Source organism: Saccopteryx leptura, chromosome 1, assembly GCF_036850995.1.
Source record: "Saccopteryx leptura isolate mSacLep1 chromosome 1, mSacLep1_pri_phased_curated, whole genome shotgun sequence".
Lineage (NCBI taxonomy): Eukaryota > Metazoa > Chordata > Mammalia > Chiroptera > Emballonuridae > Saccopteryx > Saccopteryx leptura.
Window position 1 is genome coordinate 194176942 of NC_089503.1, and position 20390 is coordinate 194197331.

At 40.2% G+C, this 20390-nt stretch overlaps 1 protein-coding gene across 2 annotated transcripts in view; it reads left to right on the forward strand.

Moving 5' to 3' along the window:
* The window catches only part of LOC136404475 (ryanodine receptor 2-like), a 650806-nt gene that overhangs the window by 247674 nt on the left and 382742 nt on the right, over positions 1–20390 (forward strand). For both annotated transcript variants that reach the window (XM_066383777.1, XM_066383773.1), the window contains 3 exons: positions 189–263; positions 3128–3206; positions 6073–6185. In XM_066383777.1, the coding sequence (XP_066239874.1) occupies positions 189–263; positions 3128–3206; positions 6073–6185 (267 nt within the window). The remainder of the gene's footprint in view (positions 1–188; positions 264–3127; positions 3207–6072; positions 6186–20390) is intronic.

Below are 20390 nucleotides of genomic sequence, written 5' to 3' on the forward strand. Positions count from 1 at the left end.
TGGGTCGCCTGCTCGCCCCACGCAGCAGGTTGTCTTGGTAGCTGTAGTGTACATGGGCATCTTTCTACCCATCTCATTGTCTGTCATAGCTTTTAACTTCTTGAGCACACGACAGCCTGTTATTGACTTAGTTAAGTTTACTGATTTGATTTTTCTTCTCTTGTCAACCCCTTCCTTTCTCTCTCTAGACTGCTCAAGGTGGTGGTCACCGGACACTCCTCTATGGCCACGCCATACTGCTGCGCCATTCCTACAGTGGCATGGTAAGTAGACGCCCAGCTCCACCTCTGTGTGGCTGTAGGAGACGCAGGCGTGAGTGGGGTGTAGGCGTGAGCAGGGTGCATGCATGAGCGGGATGCGTGTGTTCTCTAATCTGTACCCTGCTCAGTTCCCTCATTTACAAGGATTAGCTTAGGTGACCTTTAAGGTCCTTCGAGTCTATCATTATATGACTCATATTTTTAATATATCACTTTTGATAGACTAATTTTAGGAGAAGTGTAAAGTAAAATAAGAAACATTTGTCATTTCTGATGTTTTAAACAGTTTATTTATTAAAGAATTAAAGTGTTTTTTTACTGAAAGATACTATTTAAAAATCTGCCTGTGAGGTTCACTGTCAGTTTTCCACTGACTTCCTCTCTTTCGTATGAATGTTCTCGTTCTTTTTTTATGTTGCCTCCTTCTCCGACCCAGTCATCCGCATTTACTGTTCTCTGCTTCATGTATATGCATATATACTTACAATTTTTATTTTTATGTGTATAGATAAGTAAAATACATAAAAAGTCTCATTCTATTTTAAAAACTTTATTAAATTATGCAAACAATGCATTGCATAGTCATTCTATAAGATTTGGAAATTACAGAAGGAAAAAAAATTTCATGATCATACTAATGAAAGAAAACTGTTGGAGACTTAAAAAAAAATTTCAGTCTTTTTGTTCTTAATTTTTTTTTACATAATTGAGATCTTTCTTCATAATCAAATTTATATCCTGATTTTTTTTTTTTTTTATATATGGTCACTGCTCAAGAATTGCCCATGTTATTGAACTTTTTCATCAGCCTGATTTTAGTGACTGAATGATCATCTGAGGATCTGGAAGTCTAATGTAATTGATTAATCATTTTAAAAAGGAAGTCATTCTGAAAATATGTGAACTGTTCTAGAGTAGGAAACTAAATTTGGCCTCAATACAGGTATTACAGAAAACACACAAAAACTGTCAGTCTTCATCATGAAAATTGGTGTGAAGAGTCTGGTTAATGAAGTCAAAAGTACAGGAAAAAGTGTAGATAGGAATTTAATGAGGATTTAATATTTCTCTTAGTGTACAACATTACATAAATAGGTCAAGCAAGAAAAACTTAATCATCTTAGCTGGTGCTGAAAAAGGTTTTTAAAAATGTCCACATTCATTTCTAATAAAAATCACCGATGATTGTTTCCTCAATGACAAGGAAAATGTCACTGTTGGAACTACAGCCGACATCATACTTACTGGGAAACACTCTTGTTCTTGGCATAACAAAAACGAACAAATAAAGACTAACAAGAGTAGGCTTTCTCACATTGTATGGAAATCTTGGCAGACATAGCAAAATATGAAATAAAATAAAGGAAAAACACTCTAAAAGAGACAGGTAGATAAAAACAACCTGTCTGTTTATAGCAGTCAGAATGCGTGGAAAAAATTCCATTTTCACTAGCGATTAAAACACACATTGCATGATTCCACGCATGTGAGAGTGTTTCTGGAAAGTGCTCTCTGTGCACAACAGATGGTCAAGAGCCTGGACTTGGTTGGAGGACCTGAGCCCAGGCTCACTTTCCCACATGCTGTCCCACCTCACATACCCGGCCAGACTTCTTCAAGTCTGTAACTGCATCTGAAGATTTCATCCATTCATTTCATCAATATCATTTAGCACCTACAATGTGCCAGGCACTGTTCTAGGTGCCAGATATAGTAGTAAATAGAGCAGGTCCTGGCCCTTATGGAGCTTAAGGAACACTTAGTGGAATACTTACAGTATCTATTTCATGGTGGCTGTGGGTGTTAGAGGCAGAGAGAATGTGTGTTAATAGTGACAAGTGCCTGGTACTGTGCTAATATTGAGAAATGTTACAGAACACTTTAATAGGGATCACTTTATATTTTTGCCTGGGAAGTCAATATTGTAAAATTGTTACTTTTTCTCAAGTAAAGTTAAATATTTAGTATGTTTAGATTAGAGTCTCTAAACCTCAGGGACTGCTCTGAGGTCAGACCTACATACCCTCTGCTGGCTGAACCGGGGTCCCTCTGTGGGGACCCTCGAAACTTCTTTTCTGACTTTGGGAGCCAATGCTATACAGCTGGGAGACAATCCCCTGGGTACTGACTCTTACTCACCCTGCCATCACATCTGTCCCTGGTCACCTCATGTCACACCTTCTCACACTCAGACACCCAGTGAGCTGGACCCTCCTCTGCAGGAGGAGCCGTCCTGTGGTCCTGGGAGGTCTGGCTGCTCTGTCCGGCCCCGTGCAGTGCTGCCCGCAGGCCCTGGGCTGGCAGTGGGCCCGGCAGGGATGGGCAGTGGGTGTCTGGGGCTCATGTACAGTCACCTCTGTCTCCTCATCACTGTTACACTTCACAAGGCTTATGAGGTTGGGGTGGAGCGAGTCCACAGGATAAAACCTTGCCCAGGGAGGCACTGTGCCGCACACCCAAATCAGTTCTGGGTGAATGTCAGTGAGTTAACATTTAAAAATGAAAATGCTTCTGAGAGGTCAAAGTGAATAGTTTCCAAGGTTCTGTTGGGGAGAATGATGGCTGTCAGATCAGGTTGCAGGGCTGATGCTCATGATGTCTGTGAAGTGAGGCTGCAGACACACCCTGCTCCTTGTCTTCCACCGACAGTGCATGTCTGCACAGTCTTCATGAGGAGAAAGAACTCAGGGCTTTGTTCCTCTGGATGTATGTGCCTGTGCGTGCTGTCCCTCACTGAGGACACCAGGGCTGTGCACAGAGCATCCAGATTTGGAGGGAAAGATTGAAACCAAATTCTGTGTCAGGATTAGACACAGGTAAGGGGGACTGTAAATTTGGAGTGACAACTACTGACTTTGTGTCCTTAGTATCTGTGCTGCCTGTCCACCTCCCGGTCTTCAACTGATAAACTGGCCTTTGACGTTGGCTTGCAAGAGGACACAACAGGTAAGCCCCGTGGTCAGTGGTCAAGCTGGGTTCAGCAGCTGTACTGGAAGAAGTCATGAGACATGGCGACTGTTCTTGTGGATGGAGTCAGAAAAATGAGTGACTTCCAGGGGGAAGCCTTTAGTAGAAGAAGTGTGTACTGTTTGTTTAGCTGTTTCCACATGATTAGCTGGATATTCAAACTAAACTTCAAACCTTATTCTTCTGACAGCTTTGATAGAAAAAACAGTGCTTACTATACATGCGTTAGTGACTGTTGGCCATATTAATGTGCACTAGTTAGTTTATGAAGTGTTACTGCATATTTTCTTTATCGTCTTTCATCTTAACAGTATTTTTAAGTCTAAAAATGTAGCATACTCAATGTCAACATTCACAGGGCATTAAGCTATATATCCATCCAAACAGACATGTATTTACATATTTTTGAAACAAAAATGATACATTACACATTTGTTCTATTGGAGACTCAAGATAGGAGAACATAAGCTTTATTTGTGTTTTTTCTTTCACTGCTATGATTTTACAGTTCATATATCTCTATATAATTTGACTGTTGTATTGTTTACAATGAGCATGCATGACTTTGGGAATTAAAAATAAAGAAAAGAGCAAGTACAAAAAAGAATGGGCAGTGGGTGTCTGGGGCTCATGTACAGTTGGGGCTCCTATTAAGTTCTTTCATGTGTGAGACTAAGCTATCCCTCACACACCCTCTTTTTAAAAAAATACTTTCCCATCATCTAAATTTTTCAGATTTCAAATGCATAAAAATAAAACTATATTTACTAACTTAATTATGTTTTGAACAGGCCTAAACATATCACCTTGTACATGAAATGTCAAGAATCCCAGGCACCAGAAAGATAAATGTATCATTCTTTCTATTTTGTATTTTGTAAGCTCAGTCATTTCTCTGTATTTTTGCAAGTTTTTAAAAAGTCTTATCATTGTAATTAATTTACATCTGCACACACTTACATGAAAAAGAAAGTCTTCATTTCTCTCTTTCAAAACAAGTACAAGACATGCACGGGTAAATTGTCATACACTGAGATGACTACAAAATGTCAAAGCAACACCACAGTCTCTCTCCCACACCAGGGCCCCTTATGCTGCTGTTCCTGGATCTCTCTGCTTCTGAGTTATTATTTCAGTTACCCTTGGATGTGCTCTGGCCTTGATCAGAACTAAACTCACTGGCAGGTGATACATTCTTTTTTGTGTATCGATGTATCCCCCAGCTACTAAAGCAGCATTGGCTCTATCATGGGTGCTTCGTAAATGTTTGAATGAACAAATGAAAAACTCCCTACAACTCTAAAATGTGTGAATTGAATGAGTGAAAATAAGGAATTCTGCAAGGTGACATTCAAGTGAGACTGGGATTTGTGTAAGCAAAGCAGCATAGATTACGTATTGACTGTAATAAGCATGCTTAAGAAATACTGTTTGCTGATTCATTTACTCATTTATGCAAAATGAAATTTTTTGAGTGCCAGAGCACTAAAAACAAAAGTGCTAGCATCTGAAGAGACTCCAGTGAGCAAAACATGGAAGGATCCTGTTGTGACAGGACGTAACACCCTGGCACGTGGGAGTCCAAACAAAAACAAAACGTGTTATAGAAAAATAACAAAGTTTGGCAAAGGAAGAGAATGCAGATGGTTATATAACATATGAGTAAAAATAGTCTCCTTTTTTTGGTAGATCTTACATTTATGTTTTAACAGCAACTGTGAACAGACTGAGGCATTGTTCACTAATTTATATCTGAGGTCATAGTATCAAAGAATGAAGAAGGGTGTGTAGCTCATGAGGCTTATTTGTGCATGACTTGTTCTAGGAGAAATTATTTGATTATACCCAGTTATTTTTTATAACATATCCTTCTCTAATGGGGTTATCTTTTTATTTTACCCTTAGATTAATGGAAAAAAACATATTTTAAAACAACAAAATAGAGTAAGGTATAGGACAGTAAAATTTAGATGCTAACAACTGTGCCCATTTTAAATCAGCATGCCCCAGAAAGTACAGAGTTGTTTAAATTGTTACAGTATCACATCACCAAACCCCAAGTCCTTTTGAAAATCAGCTGGAGAAAACTAGATGTTATTACAGAGCAAATGAACAGTGTATTAACTGATGTTGTCTAGAATGAAGTCAAGTCCAAATGACTGGTGAATTTGGCCTTATGACAGCATAAATAAATTTCATTTTAAAGCATTTCTTAGCTGGGGGAAAGGACACCAAACTTCCTAAAATGTCATAATCCAGTACTGTGACAAGCTTTGTGTTTTGGTGTGTGTGTGTTATCCTAAGATAATTTGGTCTATTTCTTTTGATTTTCATGGTCTAAGACAGGGGTCCCCAAACTACAGCCCACGGGCCGCATACGGCCCCCTGAGGCCATTTATCGGGCCCCCGCCGCACTTCTGGAAGGGGCACCTCTTTCATTGGTGGTCAGTGAGAGGAGCATAGTTCCCATTGAAATACTGGTCAGTTTGTTGATTTAATTTACTTGTTCTTTATTTTAAATATTGTATTTGTTCCCGTTTTGTTTTTTACTTTAAAATAAGATATGTGCAGTGTGCATAGGGATTTGTTCATAGTTTTTTTTATAGTCTGGCCCTCCAACGGTCTGAGGGACAGTGAACTGGCCCCCTATGTAAAAAGTTTGGGGACCCCTGGTCTAAGAGATTAAGTTGCATTAATTTCAAATCCTTCAGGTGATGTGAACAGGACAATTTTCTTTTAAGGAAACTGACTCTAAAGACATTTTATTTTGGGGTCACCTGCAAAGCATGTGGATTTTAAGCTAAGCTGCGTCTTTCTGTGTTGCATGCTGCCTCCCCCACCCCAGGCGAGGCTTGCTGGTGGACCATACATCCTGCCTCCAAGCAGCGGTCCGAAGGGGAGAAGGTGCGCGTTGGCGATGACCTCATCTTAGTGAGTGTGTCCTCTGAGAGGTACTTGGTAAGTGTGGAAAGGAGGCATGAACTTGTGCGAGGATGGGTGACAGGTCAATACAACTGTCTCTTTAAAGTTTTGATTGCAAATTATCCAAGAAAATTGCTTAGAACAAGCCTGTATCACTATTTTATGAAATATAAATGACTCCTCAAGTAGGGGACTGATGTGACTTGCGTGGAAGTGTGGCTTAGCAGGTCCAATTAGACAGGCTTTTTGCGTCCCTTGATGGCACATTCATGACCTTGCTAATGCCTGCTCCTGGATTATGACATTCATAGCACTAAATGCAGCCTTGTCATCAGGAATTTGGAATAAACGGATTCTCTCTGTACCCATAGAGAGGCTGTATTGCTGAGGTTGTGATTACTGATCTGGATATTTAGGAAAGCAAAATTATATATGAGGAACACTTGCCATGTTAAGAAAGAAGAAACACAAAGTTTCAAAAAGTTGCTCTCTCATTGACATTGAATTATTTCAGAGGGGACAGGGCTGAAAGTGGGAGAATGCAGAAACATTGAAGGTATATTTTACTTTGTGGTGCCAATATATACTTAATTGAGCTTATTTAGTGAATTGCATTTTTGCTAAAGACTAGGAATAATCATATTCAGAAGTTTGCAGATTGAAATCAATGGAAGAGCCCTGGCCGGTTGGCTCAGCGGTAGAGCGTCGGCCTAGCGTGCGGAGGACCCGGGTTCGATTCCCGGCCAGGGCACACAGGAGAAGCGCCCATTTGCTTCTCCACCCCTCCGCCGCGCTTTCCTCTCTGTCTCTCTCTTCCCCTCCCGCAGCCAAGGCTCCATTGGAGCAAGGATGGCCCGGGCGCTGGGGATGGCTCTGTGACCTCTGCCTCAGGTGCTAGAGTGGCTCTGGTCGCAACATGGCGACGCCCAGGATGGGCAGAGCATCGCCCCCTGGTGGGCAGAGCATCGCCCCTGGTGGGCGTGCCGGGTGGATCCCGGTCGGGCGCATGCGGGAGTCTGTCTGACTGTCTCTCCCTGTTTCCAGCTTCAGAAAAATGCAACAAAAAAAAAAAAAAAAAGAAAGAAATCAATGGAAGAGTGAGAGATGCCAGTGCAAAATGTCATTATTATCTTTTAGAAACATTATTTCCATCAACCTCATTTCCAGCATGTTTAAGAGTTTGTGAGTTAACAGCACAAGACCACTCAGTGGTTGTTCCAACCCCTCGGTGGCCAGACCAGTGGGTAACTGCTGGCCCAGTCCTGCAGCACCTGTGCCTTCAGACCGGTCTCAACCTTGGTGGAGCAGCAGTGGACTAGGCAAAATGTTACTTTTATTTTAAGGTTGAAAAAGTAATTCAATGAATATAAAATGGGGTGTTGGAAAATTTACATGGATACCCACATAAAAGGCCCGTATATCACAGCGGATGGTGATTATAAACAAAATCAGAAATGGAGCGTCATTGCTGTGAAGCCAGCGTGAGTCATGGAATGTGTGTTCCTCTGCCACGCATCAGTCTCATCCGTGTGTGGTCGACTTCAGATTGAGTGGACAGTGGGCACCTTTTTGTTTTATTACCATGGCAATAGAGTGGATTTGGGGGTTTGCAAATCAGGTTTTGCTTAGGAACATAGTTCCTATTTTGAAACACTTCTCTGTGTGGAAGAAAGATTTTGTTTCACTTGTTTTGTGTGAGGAGTAGTGGTGGGGACAGGCAGGTCATGATTCAGGGACCTGACAGAGACTCTTCTGGGCATCTGATGTCCACGCTGTATGTCTGTCCTTTGGCCTGTAGGTGCAGACAGGCACTGTGCACATTTCTAGGACAACACAAGCATGTCAGCTTGTTAATTAAGCATTTATTAAACTCTTGCTGTGTGCATGTGCTATGATGTAGTTTGATATATGTTTTGAGTTGTAATTTTACTTGGAAACCAATAGTAGTAAAAATAATTCATGCACCCTTTTCAATATGTAAATTTTACATGTCTTATTTGATTTTGGGTGAACTATGCTTGTATTTTCTGTACAACATGTACTTTGCAATACATGGCAGAGCTTGTTTGATTGGTTGGCATTATTATGCACTATATGGGTAGAAAACTAGGAGTCTTACAGAGGCCAAGTCCTCCAGCATCCATTCTGCTGCCAAATGCCTGAAATAGCCACCTAATTCCCTGAGTTCTGGCTTCCTCACAGGCAAACTGGTGATGGCGACACTCAGCAGCAAGGTTTCTGTGATGAAGAGATGAGATCATGGACTTGAATGTGTTTCTAATTATAAAAAGCACTCTACAAATAATAGCAATAGTTACAATGCAATAGTTATCTACTTTCACCTTTGGACATAAATAAACCTCATAATTGCTTAGTAGTCATGATTACAAATAATTTTTAACCTACATTTTAGCCAATTTAAGTTCATTTTCCAGTACCCTTTTACAAAGAGCTGCAAACAGTGGCTGAACAGATTGCTGAAATGTCACTTTCATTTTTCCTGACAGTGCTTTCAATGTCATCTCTATGGTCCTAGCATAGAGCAGAAACCACAGGAGAGGTCGAGGGCACAATGCAAGGTTTCAAGACAGAAACAAATCAAACTGATATGGAACTGTCTGCAAATACTACAACAGTAAATGCATATGAAATGTTGCAGTTCAAGTTAGAGGCTGCACAGTGTCCCTGTAGGGATAAGAGTGGTTAATTATCATCTCACACTTCCACTGAGGTTGACCGGTAGTGAGTACATGGATAATTTATTGATGGGTTCAAGGCTTTGTATGGTGCTTAGTGAGGGGGATATAGAGAGAGCAAAAGGGTAAGAAGTGAGGTAGAAAAAGAACTTTGTAATGGAGAGCACCCGCTGGCAGAATCCACAGAACCCTCAATAACTAAAAATGGGCTGTACAAACATATACATTCTTGCACACACACATATACATGCTTGCATACATACAGCCTGGTGTGAGCCTGGGCCAGTCATTTAGCCTCCTAGAACCCTCAGTTTCCTCATCTACATGGGGGGATAATAAAGGACCTAGTTTACAGGGATGTTAAGAGGATTACGTGCTGTATAACAAACAAGACTGTCAGCTCTTCAAATGGCACATGTAAAAACTGCTTAGTAAGTTGCTGTCATTAATTACATGGGAGATTCATGCCTGTTGAGAATGTATAAAGAAACTTCAGATATTTAGACAAAAAATAGAAAGTTGGGGAAGAAGCAGGGAATATTATCGCTGATTTTAAATGAAGGTCTGTCATGTGAAAGCAGGTTCATATTCTGATGCTGCTTTGGTAAAATAAGATGCTGATATGGTAAATAAAATAAGGACGTCAGAGAAATGGCGGTGTGAGAGATACTCCTGATCTCTCCTTGAAATTTCAACAAATTCTACAACTATATGCAAAAATAAAAATCCTACATGAACCTGAAATATACACACACCAGACAGACAAAGGTATGAATGCACAAGAAGGCGGGCCAAAGCACAGAAGAAAAAATAATACCAGAGGTCTGAGTCTTTCTCCTTCCTCACAGGCCTGACGGAGGGAGGCACTGTTGGTGCAGGCTTTGTCTCAGACCCAGAGGAGCGCAGCCGGGTGGAGAGCCTGGGGAGAAGGAGCAGAGCAAGGGGCGATGACCAAGAACGGGGAGCTGGGTCGCTTCCCAGTGTCCGCTGCACCCATGATTGCAGGGCTGAGGTACTACAGGCATGGGGCACCCACAATGCCAGTGACAAGCTCCCAAGAACTTCAGGCGAATAGCTTGTGGAGATTGGCCCACAGGACACTGGGGTGTGCTTAATCTGCCTGTCCAACCGGCACAATTTAACCTTGTGGCACCAGAAACGCTTGATCTGGGATCTGCGCCCCACCAGCTCTGAAGCTAAGGCACTGGCTTGCTGGAGGGAGTTTAGCGTGTATGGACGAGAAGCTGCAATGTCTGCTGCAGCTGCTCCTGAAACTCAGGGACACTGGCTTCTCGTGTGCACCCCCAGCCCAGCTCAGGGCTGTGCCTGGAGAGTTTAGAGTGATATCGGAGAAGGGACTGGACTCTGCCACCACAGCCTCCTGGTTCCTCATTGCTCCCCTTGCTGCTAAAACAGCAGTGGTGGCAGAACCCCTCCACTGGGTCCCCAGGCTGCTTTCTTCTGTGAGAGGTGGGGGCACCTGGAGACTAGATCCCCTGTTCTGTGGGAATGTGGGGGAGGGCCTTAGAGGACTCCTGGTCAGCCAGTGCCAGTATCATTAAGTTGCAAAGCCCTTGCAATAAGGTCCTCCTACCAACATGACAACTCTGCCTTCATCATTACAAAGGCAATAGCTATGCCTTAACAGATCACGCAGAGGCAAATCTTGTAGTGCATCGCCTCCTTCCAGAAAAAGGAGTAATTATCTCTTATTGGGGTTATTAACAATACCACCCACAAATGCCATCAAGGAAAAAAAAATAGGGATATACAAGACAGAGACGTAACTCAGATAGATGATGAAAAACCCCCAGGAAAACATCTCAATTACATGGAAACCTTGGAGCTTAATGACAGAGAATTCAAAATTGAAGCTCTAAAAATAATAAGATACAGGAAAACACTGAAAGGCAATTTAATGGCTCAAAATACAACTTAATGAGCAAAAAGAGTTCTTCACCAAGGAAATTGAAACCATAAAAAACAACCAAACAGAGATGAAAAAATTCAATACATGAACTGAAAAATGAGGTAACAATCTTACCTAATAGACCAGGCCAGATTGAGGAGAGAATCAGTGACACAGAAGACAGGCAACTAGAGATACTACAGAGAGGAGAAGAGAGAGACTCATGAATAAAAAAAAAAAAATGAGAAAGCCTTATAAAAATTGTCTGACTCCATCAGGAAGAGCAATATAAGAATAATGGGTATATTAGAAGAAGAAAAGAGGGAAAAAGGAATGGAGAACATATTGACACAAATAATTGATGAGAACTTCCCAAGCCTGTGGAGAGAGTTAGAGCCTCATATCAAGAAGCAAATAGAACTCCAAGTTACCTCAACCCAAACAAACCTACTCCAAGGCAAATCGTAATGACATTATCACAAGTCAGTGACAAAGAAAGAATCCTCAAGGCAGCTAGGGAGAAGAAGGATATAACATATAAAGGAAGGCCCATTAGGCTATCAGATTTTTCAGCAGAAACTCTAGAAGCCAGACGAGAGTGGACCGCAACATTTAAAGTACTGAAAGAGAGGAACTACCAACCAAGAACACTATATCCATCAAAGTTATCCTTCAAATATGAAGGGGAAATGAAAAGATTTATAGGCATACAAAAGCTGAGGGAATTTATCACCAGAAAACCCCCACTAAAGGAAATCCTAAAGGGGGTTTATCCAGATAACAAAAAACAAAACAAGACAAAATTACAAGTAAAATTTTTTTACAAAACACAATAAAAACAAAGATAATCTGTGACAACAATAACACAAAAGGGGACCTCAGCAATAACAAAGGAGGATGGAGTGCAGAGGCACTCCTGAGATAATGGGCTCTAATAAATGTGATAATTTTTCTTCTAATAACCTAATGGTAACCACCCGTGAAGTGCCTAATGGTAACACATAGCTTAAAAAGGAAGAAACAGAAGATAGAAGTATGTAACACCAGCAAACAAAAACAAATAACAGAAAAACAAAAAAGAACCAAACAAGATACCAAGACACAAAGCTATCAGAAACCAGTATATAAAATGGCAATCGGAAATCCTCAAGTGTCAATAATTATACTAAATGTAAATGGATTGAACTCACCAATAAAGAGGAACAGAGTAGCAGATTGTATCAAGGAGCAAAACCCAACAGTATGCTGCCTTCAATAGACACATCTAAGCTACAAGGATAAAAATAGATTCAAAGTGAAAGTTTGGAAAATAATTCTCCAAACAAATAATATCCAAAGAAAAGCAGGAGTAGCTATACTCATATCTGAAAATGCTGACTACAAGACAACAAAGGTAACCAGAGATAAGGATGAACATTTCATAATGATAAAGTGGACAGTGTATCAAGAAGACATAACACTCCTTAATATGTATGCATCAAACCAAGGAGCACCAAAATATATAAGACAACTACTAAAAGATCTAAAAATGAAAACCGAAAAAAAAAAATCATACTTGGAGACCTCAATACACCATTGATGGCTTTAGATCGTTAATTCAAACAAAATCAATAAAGAAATATTGGCCTTAAATGAAACACTAGAACTAATGGACATAATAGCCATCTACAGGACATTTCATCCCAAAATGTCAGAGTATACATTTTTCTACTGTGTACTTGGAATATTCTCAAAAATAGACCATATGCGAGAGAGACAGGATGGCAGTGGAGTAGGCAGATGTACCAACTTCCACCTCCCAGAACCAAAGTGGATTACAAACTAATTTTAAGAACCATCATCTGGAAAAACCAACTTTGAACTAAACTAAGAGGACTCTTCAACCAAGAAACACTGAAAACCTCACTGAGACTGGTAGGAAAAGCAGAAACACCGAGGGGGCTGCCCAGCTCCCTGGAGCAAATGACAGCCGGGAGAGATTCGCGTGGTGGGAAGTGATTTTAGCAGAGAGGGGAGGGTCCTGAGTCCAAGGAACAAAGCCCTAGCCTGCAGCCCCAGAGCCTAGAAGAGGCGTATGGACAGTATTTAGCTGGAAACAAGACAAGATACTGTTTGTGATGTGAGAAAGAGACTGATTTCTCAGACCCAAAATTCTTCTTAAAGGGACCGCACAGAAAACCTCTCTCACAACCACTCACCCGGGGCTCCAGGGGACAGGGAGAGAGGAGAGGACCGGAGTAGCAGTAAGAGAGTGTAATCTAGGAGGCACAGGGAGAAACATTTTGAGAGAAAGCCACCCTAACCTCTGGGACGAGTCACTCCCCAAATCTGAAGTGAATATTTCCTCTGGAAACAGCAACACCAACAAAGGGAAGCAGGACACCAGCCAAACAAGATCGCCCGCAGCACTCAGAGCAGAGTCGCTTAGAAGGAGAGAGGTTTTGGAACTACAGTAGTGAGTTTTAGGGTCTGAGCTGCTCGCCCCCACCCACAGGGCTGAGGGCTCGCTGGAGGGCGGCCAGTGGCAGGACGCGAAAGCACAGTTCTGTCGGCAAGGAAGATGGCTGGCCACCACTGGGGTCCAGGCGTGAGCTCAGTCTTTCCCGGCTAGGGAGGAGGAGATGTGCAAACATGGGCAAGGCCAGCTGCAGGCCACCTGCAATCCAACCTGCAGGGGAAGGGCAGGAGCCCTGGAAGGGGTGGAGACCCGCCCTTCAGCAAGGGTGGAGAAGCACAGCCCTGCCCTACCTGCGCAACCAAGGCTTATGTCCTGACTTGGGAGCCAGCTCCTCCTGCGGGGGTGGAGTTAAAAGCCCAAAACAAGTGGAGTCCCACTACTGAGTGTGGGCACACAGTCCAGACCGGCCTGTGGAGCCAAGACTTGCAGCCGTCCCACAAGCAAGATCCTCCTGCAAAGACAGGGCGAAAGCCTGGAGTCAGGCAGAGCCCCGCAGCTGAGCAACGGTGCTCACCCCTGCCCTCAGGGCCAAGCATAATGCCATCCATGGGGGCGGGGCCAAGGCCAAGGCAAAAGAGGCTTGTACACCTGAGCACATGATCACAGCCACTCCGGTGAAGGAGAGGCAGAAACCACAGCAACAGCCCCAGTGGGCAGGCCTGGCAATGCCCATACCCTAATGCCCTAGGCAGCAACAGCAGAGGGGGTGGCGGGCCTGCATACAGACCACACCTAGAGAACACAGAGACCACACCCAGTGGACTCCAGTGGCCAAAACCTTCTTTTACACAGACAAAATGAGAAAGCAGAGAAATGCTATACAAATGAATAAAGAAAAATCCCCTGAAAAGGACCTGAATGAGTCAGATACAACCAAATTACCAGATGCAGAGTTTAAAATAACAAATGTTAGGATGCTCAAAGATATTAGAACAACAATAGATGGTCATTACGAACACTTAAATAAAGAGAGCAAATAAAGAAAAGGACATTGAAATAATAAAAAAGAATCAGTCAGAAATGACAAATACAATATCAGAAATGGAGAACACAATGGAACTAATTAAAAGCAGGATGGAGGAAGCTGATGATCAAATCAGCGAGTTAGAGGACAAGATAAATAAAGGCATGGAAGCAGAGCAGAAAAAAGAAAAGAGACTCAAAAATTCTGAGGAAACTCTAAGAGAGCTCTGTGACAACATGAAGAGAAATAACATCCGCATCATAGGGGTTCCTGAAGAAGAAGAGAAAGAACAAGGCATAGAGACTTTGTTCAATAATATCATAGCTGAAAACTTCCCTAAATTAATGCAGGAGAAACTCTCACAAGTTTAAGAAGCACAGAGAAATCCATTAAGGAGAAACCCAAAGAAATCAACACCAAGACACATCATAATTAAAATAACAAAGCTAAGTGATAAAGAGAAAATATAAAAGCTGCTAGAGAAAAAAAAAAAATCACCTACAAAGGAGTCCCCATAAGGATGACTTAGGATTTCTCAACAGAAACACTTGAGGTTAGAAGGGAATGGCAAGAAATATTCAAAGTAATGCAGAACAAGAGCCTACAACCAAGACTACTTTATCCAGCAAGGCTATTAGTTAAAATTGAAGGAGAAATAAAAAGCTTTACAGACAAAAAAAAACATCAAAGTATTCACTACAACCAAATCAATGCTGTAAGGAATGCTAAGGGGCCTGTTGTAAAAAGATCAAAGTGAGAAGAAGAATATAGCAAAAGAGGAATATAGTTTTAAAGAATAAAATGGCAATAAACAATTACATATCAATAATAAATTTAAATGTAAATGGATTAAATGATCCGACCAAAAGACATAGGGTAGCTGCTTGGATAAGAAAACAGGACCCATACATATGCATTCTACAAGAGACACACCTTAAAATAAAAGATGCACATAGACTGAAGATAAAAAGATGAAAAAAATTTCACACAAATGGAAATGAAAAAAAAGCTGGGGTAGGGCCCTGGCCAGTTGGCTCAGTGCTAGAGTGTTGGCCTGGCGTGCAGGCGTCCAAGGTTCGATTCCCGGCAAGGGCACACAGGAGAAGCACCCATCTGCTTCTCTGTCCCTCCCCCTCTCCTTCCTCTTTGTCTCTCCCTTCCCCTCCTGTAGCCAAGGCTCCATTGGAGCAAAGTTGGCCCAGGCGCTGAGGATGGCCCTGTGGCCTCTGCCTCAGGTGTTAGAATGGCTCTGGTTGCAATGGAGCGACGCTCCAGATGGGCAGAGCATAGCCCCCTGGTGGGTGTGCCAGGTAGATCTTGGGTGGACACATACGGGAGTCTGACTGACTCCCTGTTTTGAACTTCAGAAAAATGCAAATAAAAAAAAAGGTGGGGTAGCAATACTTATATCTGACAAAATGGACTTTAAAACAAAGACTATAGAAAGAAGGTCACTACAAATGATAAAGGGAGCAATTTAACAGGAAGATATAACTGTTATAAATATCTACGTACCTAATATAGGAGCACCTAAATATATAAAGCAGACTTTTATGGATTTAAAGGGCGAGATCAACAGCAATACTATAATACTAGGGGATTTCAATTTCCCACTACAATCACTAGATAAATCCTCAAGAAAGAAAATCAACAAAGAAACAGCAGACTTAAAGGACATCTTAGATCAACTCGATTTAATAGATATCTTCAGAACCTCTCACCCTAAAGCAGCAGAATATACATTCTTTTCATGCGCTCATGGTATATTCTCTAGGATAGACCACATGTTAGGGCACAAAAGTGGTCTCAACAAATTTAAGAAGACTGAAATCATATCAAGCACTTTCTCTGATCACAATGGCATGAAACTAGAAATCAACCACAACAGAAAAACTGAAAAATACTCAAACACTTGGAAACTAAATAGCACATTATTAAATAAATGGGTTAACAATGAGATCAAAGAAGAAATAAAAAAATTCCTAGAAACGACGATTACAATCATACATCAACTCAAAATTTTTGGGACACAGCAAAAGAAGTGCTGAGAGAGAAGTTCATAGCACTACAGGTTTACCTTGAGAGGCTAGAAAAAGCTCAAATAAACAACTTGACCCTGCATCTAAAAGAACTAGAAAAAGAACAGCAAGTAAAGCTCAGAGCTAGTAGAAGGAAGGAAATAATAAAGATCAGAACAGAAATAAATGACATAGAGGCTAAAGAAACAATACAGAGGATCAATGAAAACAGGAGCTGGTTCTTTGAAAAGGTAAACAAGATCGATGAACCTTTAACTAGACTCACCAAGAAAAAGAGAGGCCTCAAACAAATAAAATTAGAAATGAGAGTGGGGAAATAACAACTGACACAACAGAAATACAAAATATTGTAAGAAAATACTATGAAGAACTGTATGCCAAAAACTAGACAACTTAGGTGAAATGGACAAATTCCTTGAAACAAACAATCTTCCAAAAATCAATCTGGAAGAATCAGAAAACCTTAACAGACCGATTTTACCAAAGGAGATCAAAACAGTTATCAAAAAATTCCCAACAAACAAAAGTCCTGGGCCTGATGGCTTCACAAGTGAATTCTACCAAATATTCAAAGAAGAACTAACTCCTATCCTCCTCGAGCTTTTTCTAAAAATTTAAGAGGAAAGAGGACTTCCAAGCTCCTTTTATGAGGTGAGCATAATTCTGATTCCAAAACCAGGCAAAGATATCACAAAGAAAGAAAATTATAGGCCAATATCCCTGATGAATATAGATGCTAAAATCCTCAACAGAATATTACAAACCGGATCCAACAATATATGAAAAAAATCATACACCATGATTAAGTGGGATTTATTCTGGGGAGGCAAGGCTGGTATAGTATTTGCAAATCAATCAATGTTATTCATCACATAAACAAAAGGAAGGAGAAAAACCACATGATAATTTCAATAGGTGAAGAAAAAGCATTTGATAAAATCCAGTATGCATTAATGATGAAAACTCTCAACAAAGTGGGAATACAGGGAACATACTTCAACATGACAAAGGCCATCTATGATAAACCCACAGCCAACATCATACTGAATGGGCAAAAATTAAAAGCAATCCCCTTAAGATCAAGAACAAGGCAGGGGTGCCCCCTTTCACCACTTTTAATCAACATAGTCCTAGAATTCCTAGCCACAGCAATCAGACAAGAAGAAGAAATAAAAGGCATTCAACTTGGAATAGAAGAAGTACAGCTCTCATTATTTGCAGTTGATATGATATTGTATATAGAAAACCCTAAAATCCCAGTCAAAAAACTACTTGACCTGATAAAGGAATTCAGCAAAGTGGCAGGATATAAAATTAATATTTAGAAATCAGAGGCATTTTTATACACAGCAATGAACAGTCAGAAAGTGAAATTAAGGAAAAAATCCCCTTCACTATTACAACCAAAAAAATAAAGTACCTAGGCGTACATTTTACCAAGGAGACTAAAGACTTGTACTCGGAAAAGTATAAAATATTGATAAAAGAAATCAAGGAAGATACAAACAAGTGGAAGCATATACCGTGCTCATGGTTAGGAAGAATAAACATCATTAAAATGTCTATATTACCCAAAGCAACCTATAAATTCAATGCAATACCAATTAAAATAACAATGACATACTTTTAAATATATAGATCACATATTCCAAAAATTTATACGGAACCAAAAGAGAACACAAATAGCGTCAGCAATATTAAAAAAAAAGAATAAACGGGGAGGTATTACACTTCCTGATATCAAGTTATATACTACAAGGCCATTGTACTCAAAACAGCCTGGTACTGGCATAAGAACAGGCTATAGATCAATGGAACAGAACAGAGAACCCAGAAATAAACCCACAGCTCTATGGACAACTCATATTTGATAAAGGAGGTAATGGCATAGAATGGAGTAAAGAGAGCCTCTTTAATAAATGTTGGGAAAATTGGACAGCTACCTGCAAAAAAATGAAACTAGACCACCAACTTACACTATTCACAAAAATAAAATGGATAAAAGACTTAAATGTAAGCTGTGAAACCATAAGCCTCTTAGAAGAAAACATAGGCAGTAAACTCTCTGACATCTCTCGCAGAGATATATTTGCCGATTTATCTCCACCGGCAAATGAAATAAAATACAGGATAAACAAATGGGACTATATCAAACTAAAAAGCTTTTGCGCAGCCAACAACAATAAGAACAGAATAAAAAGACAAACTGCACAATGGGAGAACATATTTGACAGTACGTCTGATAAGGGGTTAATAACCAAAATTTATAAAGAACTTGTAAATCTCAACACCAGAAAGACAAACAATCCAATCAAAAAATGGGCAAAGGAAATGAATAGACAGTTCTCCAGAGAGGATATAGGCATATGAAAAAATGCTCAACATCACTAATCATTAGAGAAATGCAAGTTAAAACCACAATGACATATCATCTCTTACCAGTCAGTATGACGCTCATCAACAAAACAACACAGAATAAGTGCTGGTGAGGATGTGGAGAAAAGGGAACCCTCCTGCACTGCTGGTGGGAATGCAGACTGGTGCAGCCTCTGTGGAAAACAGTATGGATATTATTCAAAAAATTTAAAATCATACTGCCTTTTGACCCAGCTATCCCACTTTTATGAATATACCCCAAGAATCCTATAGAATTTTTTCAGAGGAGAAATGCACCCCCATGTTTATGGCAATATTGTTCACAAATGTTGTTCTAGGAGTTTAGAACAAAGATCTGGAATCAGCCCAAGTGTCTGTCAGAAGATGAGTGGATTAAAAATCTTTAGTACATATATACTTTGGAATACTACTCAGCCATAAGAAAAGATGACATCAGATCATTTACAAAACATGGATGGAACTTGATAACATTATACGGAGTGAAATAAGTAAATCAGAAAAAACTAAGAACGCATACATAGATGGGACATAAAAATGAGACTCAGAGAGAAGGACAAGAATGTGATGGTAACATTGCGTTGGGTAGGGTGTGTGGGGGGGCAAGGAAGGAGAGAGAATGTGTGGGGGGAGGAAAGGGGCACTAAGAAAACCAGATAGAAGGTGATGGAAGACAATTTGTCTTTGGGTAAGGGGTATGCAACATAATCAAATGTCAAAATAATCTAGAGATGTTTTCTTGGAATATATGTACCCTGATTTATCAGTGTCACTGCATTAAAATTAATAAATATAAGATAAAAAATGTGGAAAGTAAACAGCATACTTCTAATAAATGAATGGTTAAAGAAGATATAAAAGAAGAGATCAGAAGATATATGCAGAGAAAGGAAAATGACAACACAACATATCAGAATCTCTGGAATGCAGCCAAAGCAGGAATAAAAGGGAAGTTTATATTATTACATGCTTATATGAACAAACAAGAGCCCAAGTAAACAACTTAACATCACATCTTAAGGAACTAAAAATAGAATAAGAAAGGCAAACCAAAACCAGCAGTAGAAAGGAAATAATAAAAATTAGAGCAGAAATAAATGAAATAGAGAACAGAAAAACTATAAAAAATTAATACAACAAAGAGCTGGTTCTTTGAAAAGATCAATAAAATTGACAAACCCCTTGCAAGAATCATTAAGGAAAAAAGGTTAGAAAGTACTCATATAAGCAAAATCCAAAATGAAAAAGGAGAAATTACCAGAGATATCATAGGTATGCAAAGGATTATCGCAGAATACTATGAAAAATTATATGCTACCAAATTCAGCAATATAGAACAAATGGATAAACTCCTAGAACAATACAATCTTCCTAGCCTGAATCATGAAGAAGTAGAAAGCCTAAATAGACTGATAAGCAGGGAGGATAGAAACAACTGTCAAAAACCTCCCCCAAAATAAAAGTCTGCGGCCAGTGAATTCTATACTAGTGAATTCTACCAAACATTCAAAGAAGAATTGGTTCCTGTCCTTCTCAAAGTCTTCCAGAAAATTGAAGAAGAAGCAATGCTTCCAAACACATTTTAAGAGGCCAACATAACCCTCATACTAAAAATCCTGGCAAGGTCAACACAAAAAAAGAAAACTACAGACCAGTATCTCTAATGAATACAGATGCAAAAATGCTAAACAAAATACTAGCAAATCGAATCCAACAACACACCAAAAAGGTAACTCATCATGATCAAGTGGGATTCATTTCAGAAACACAAGGATGGTTCA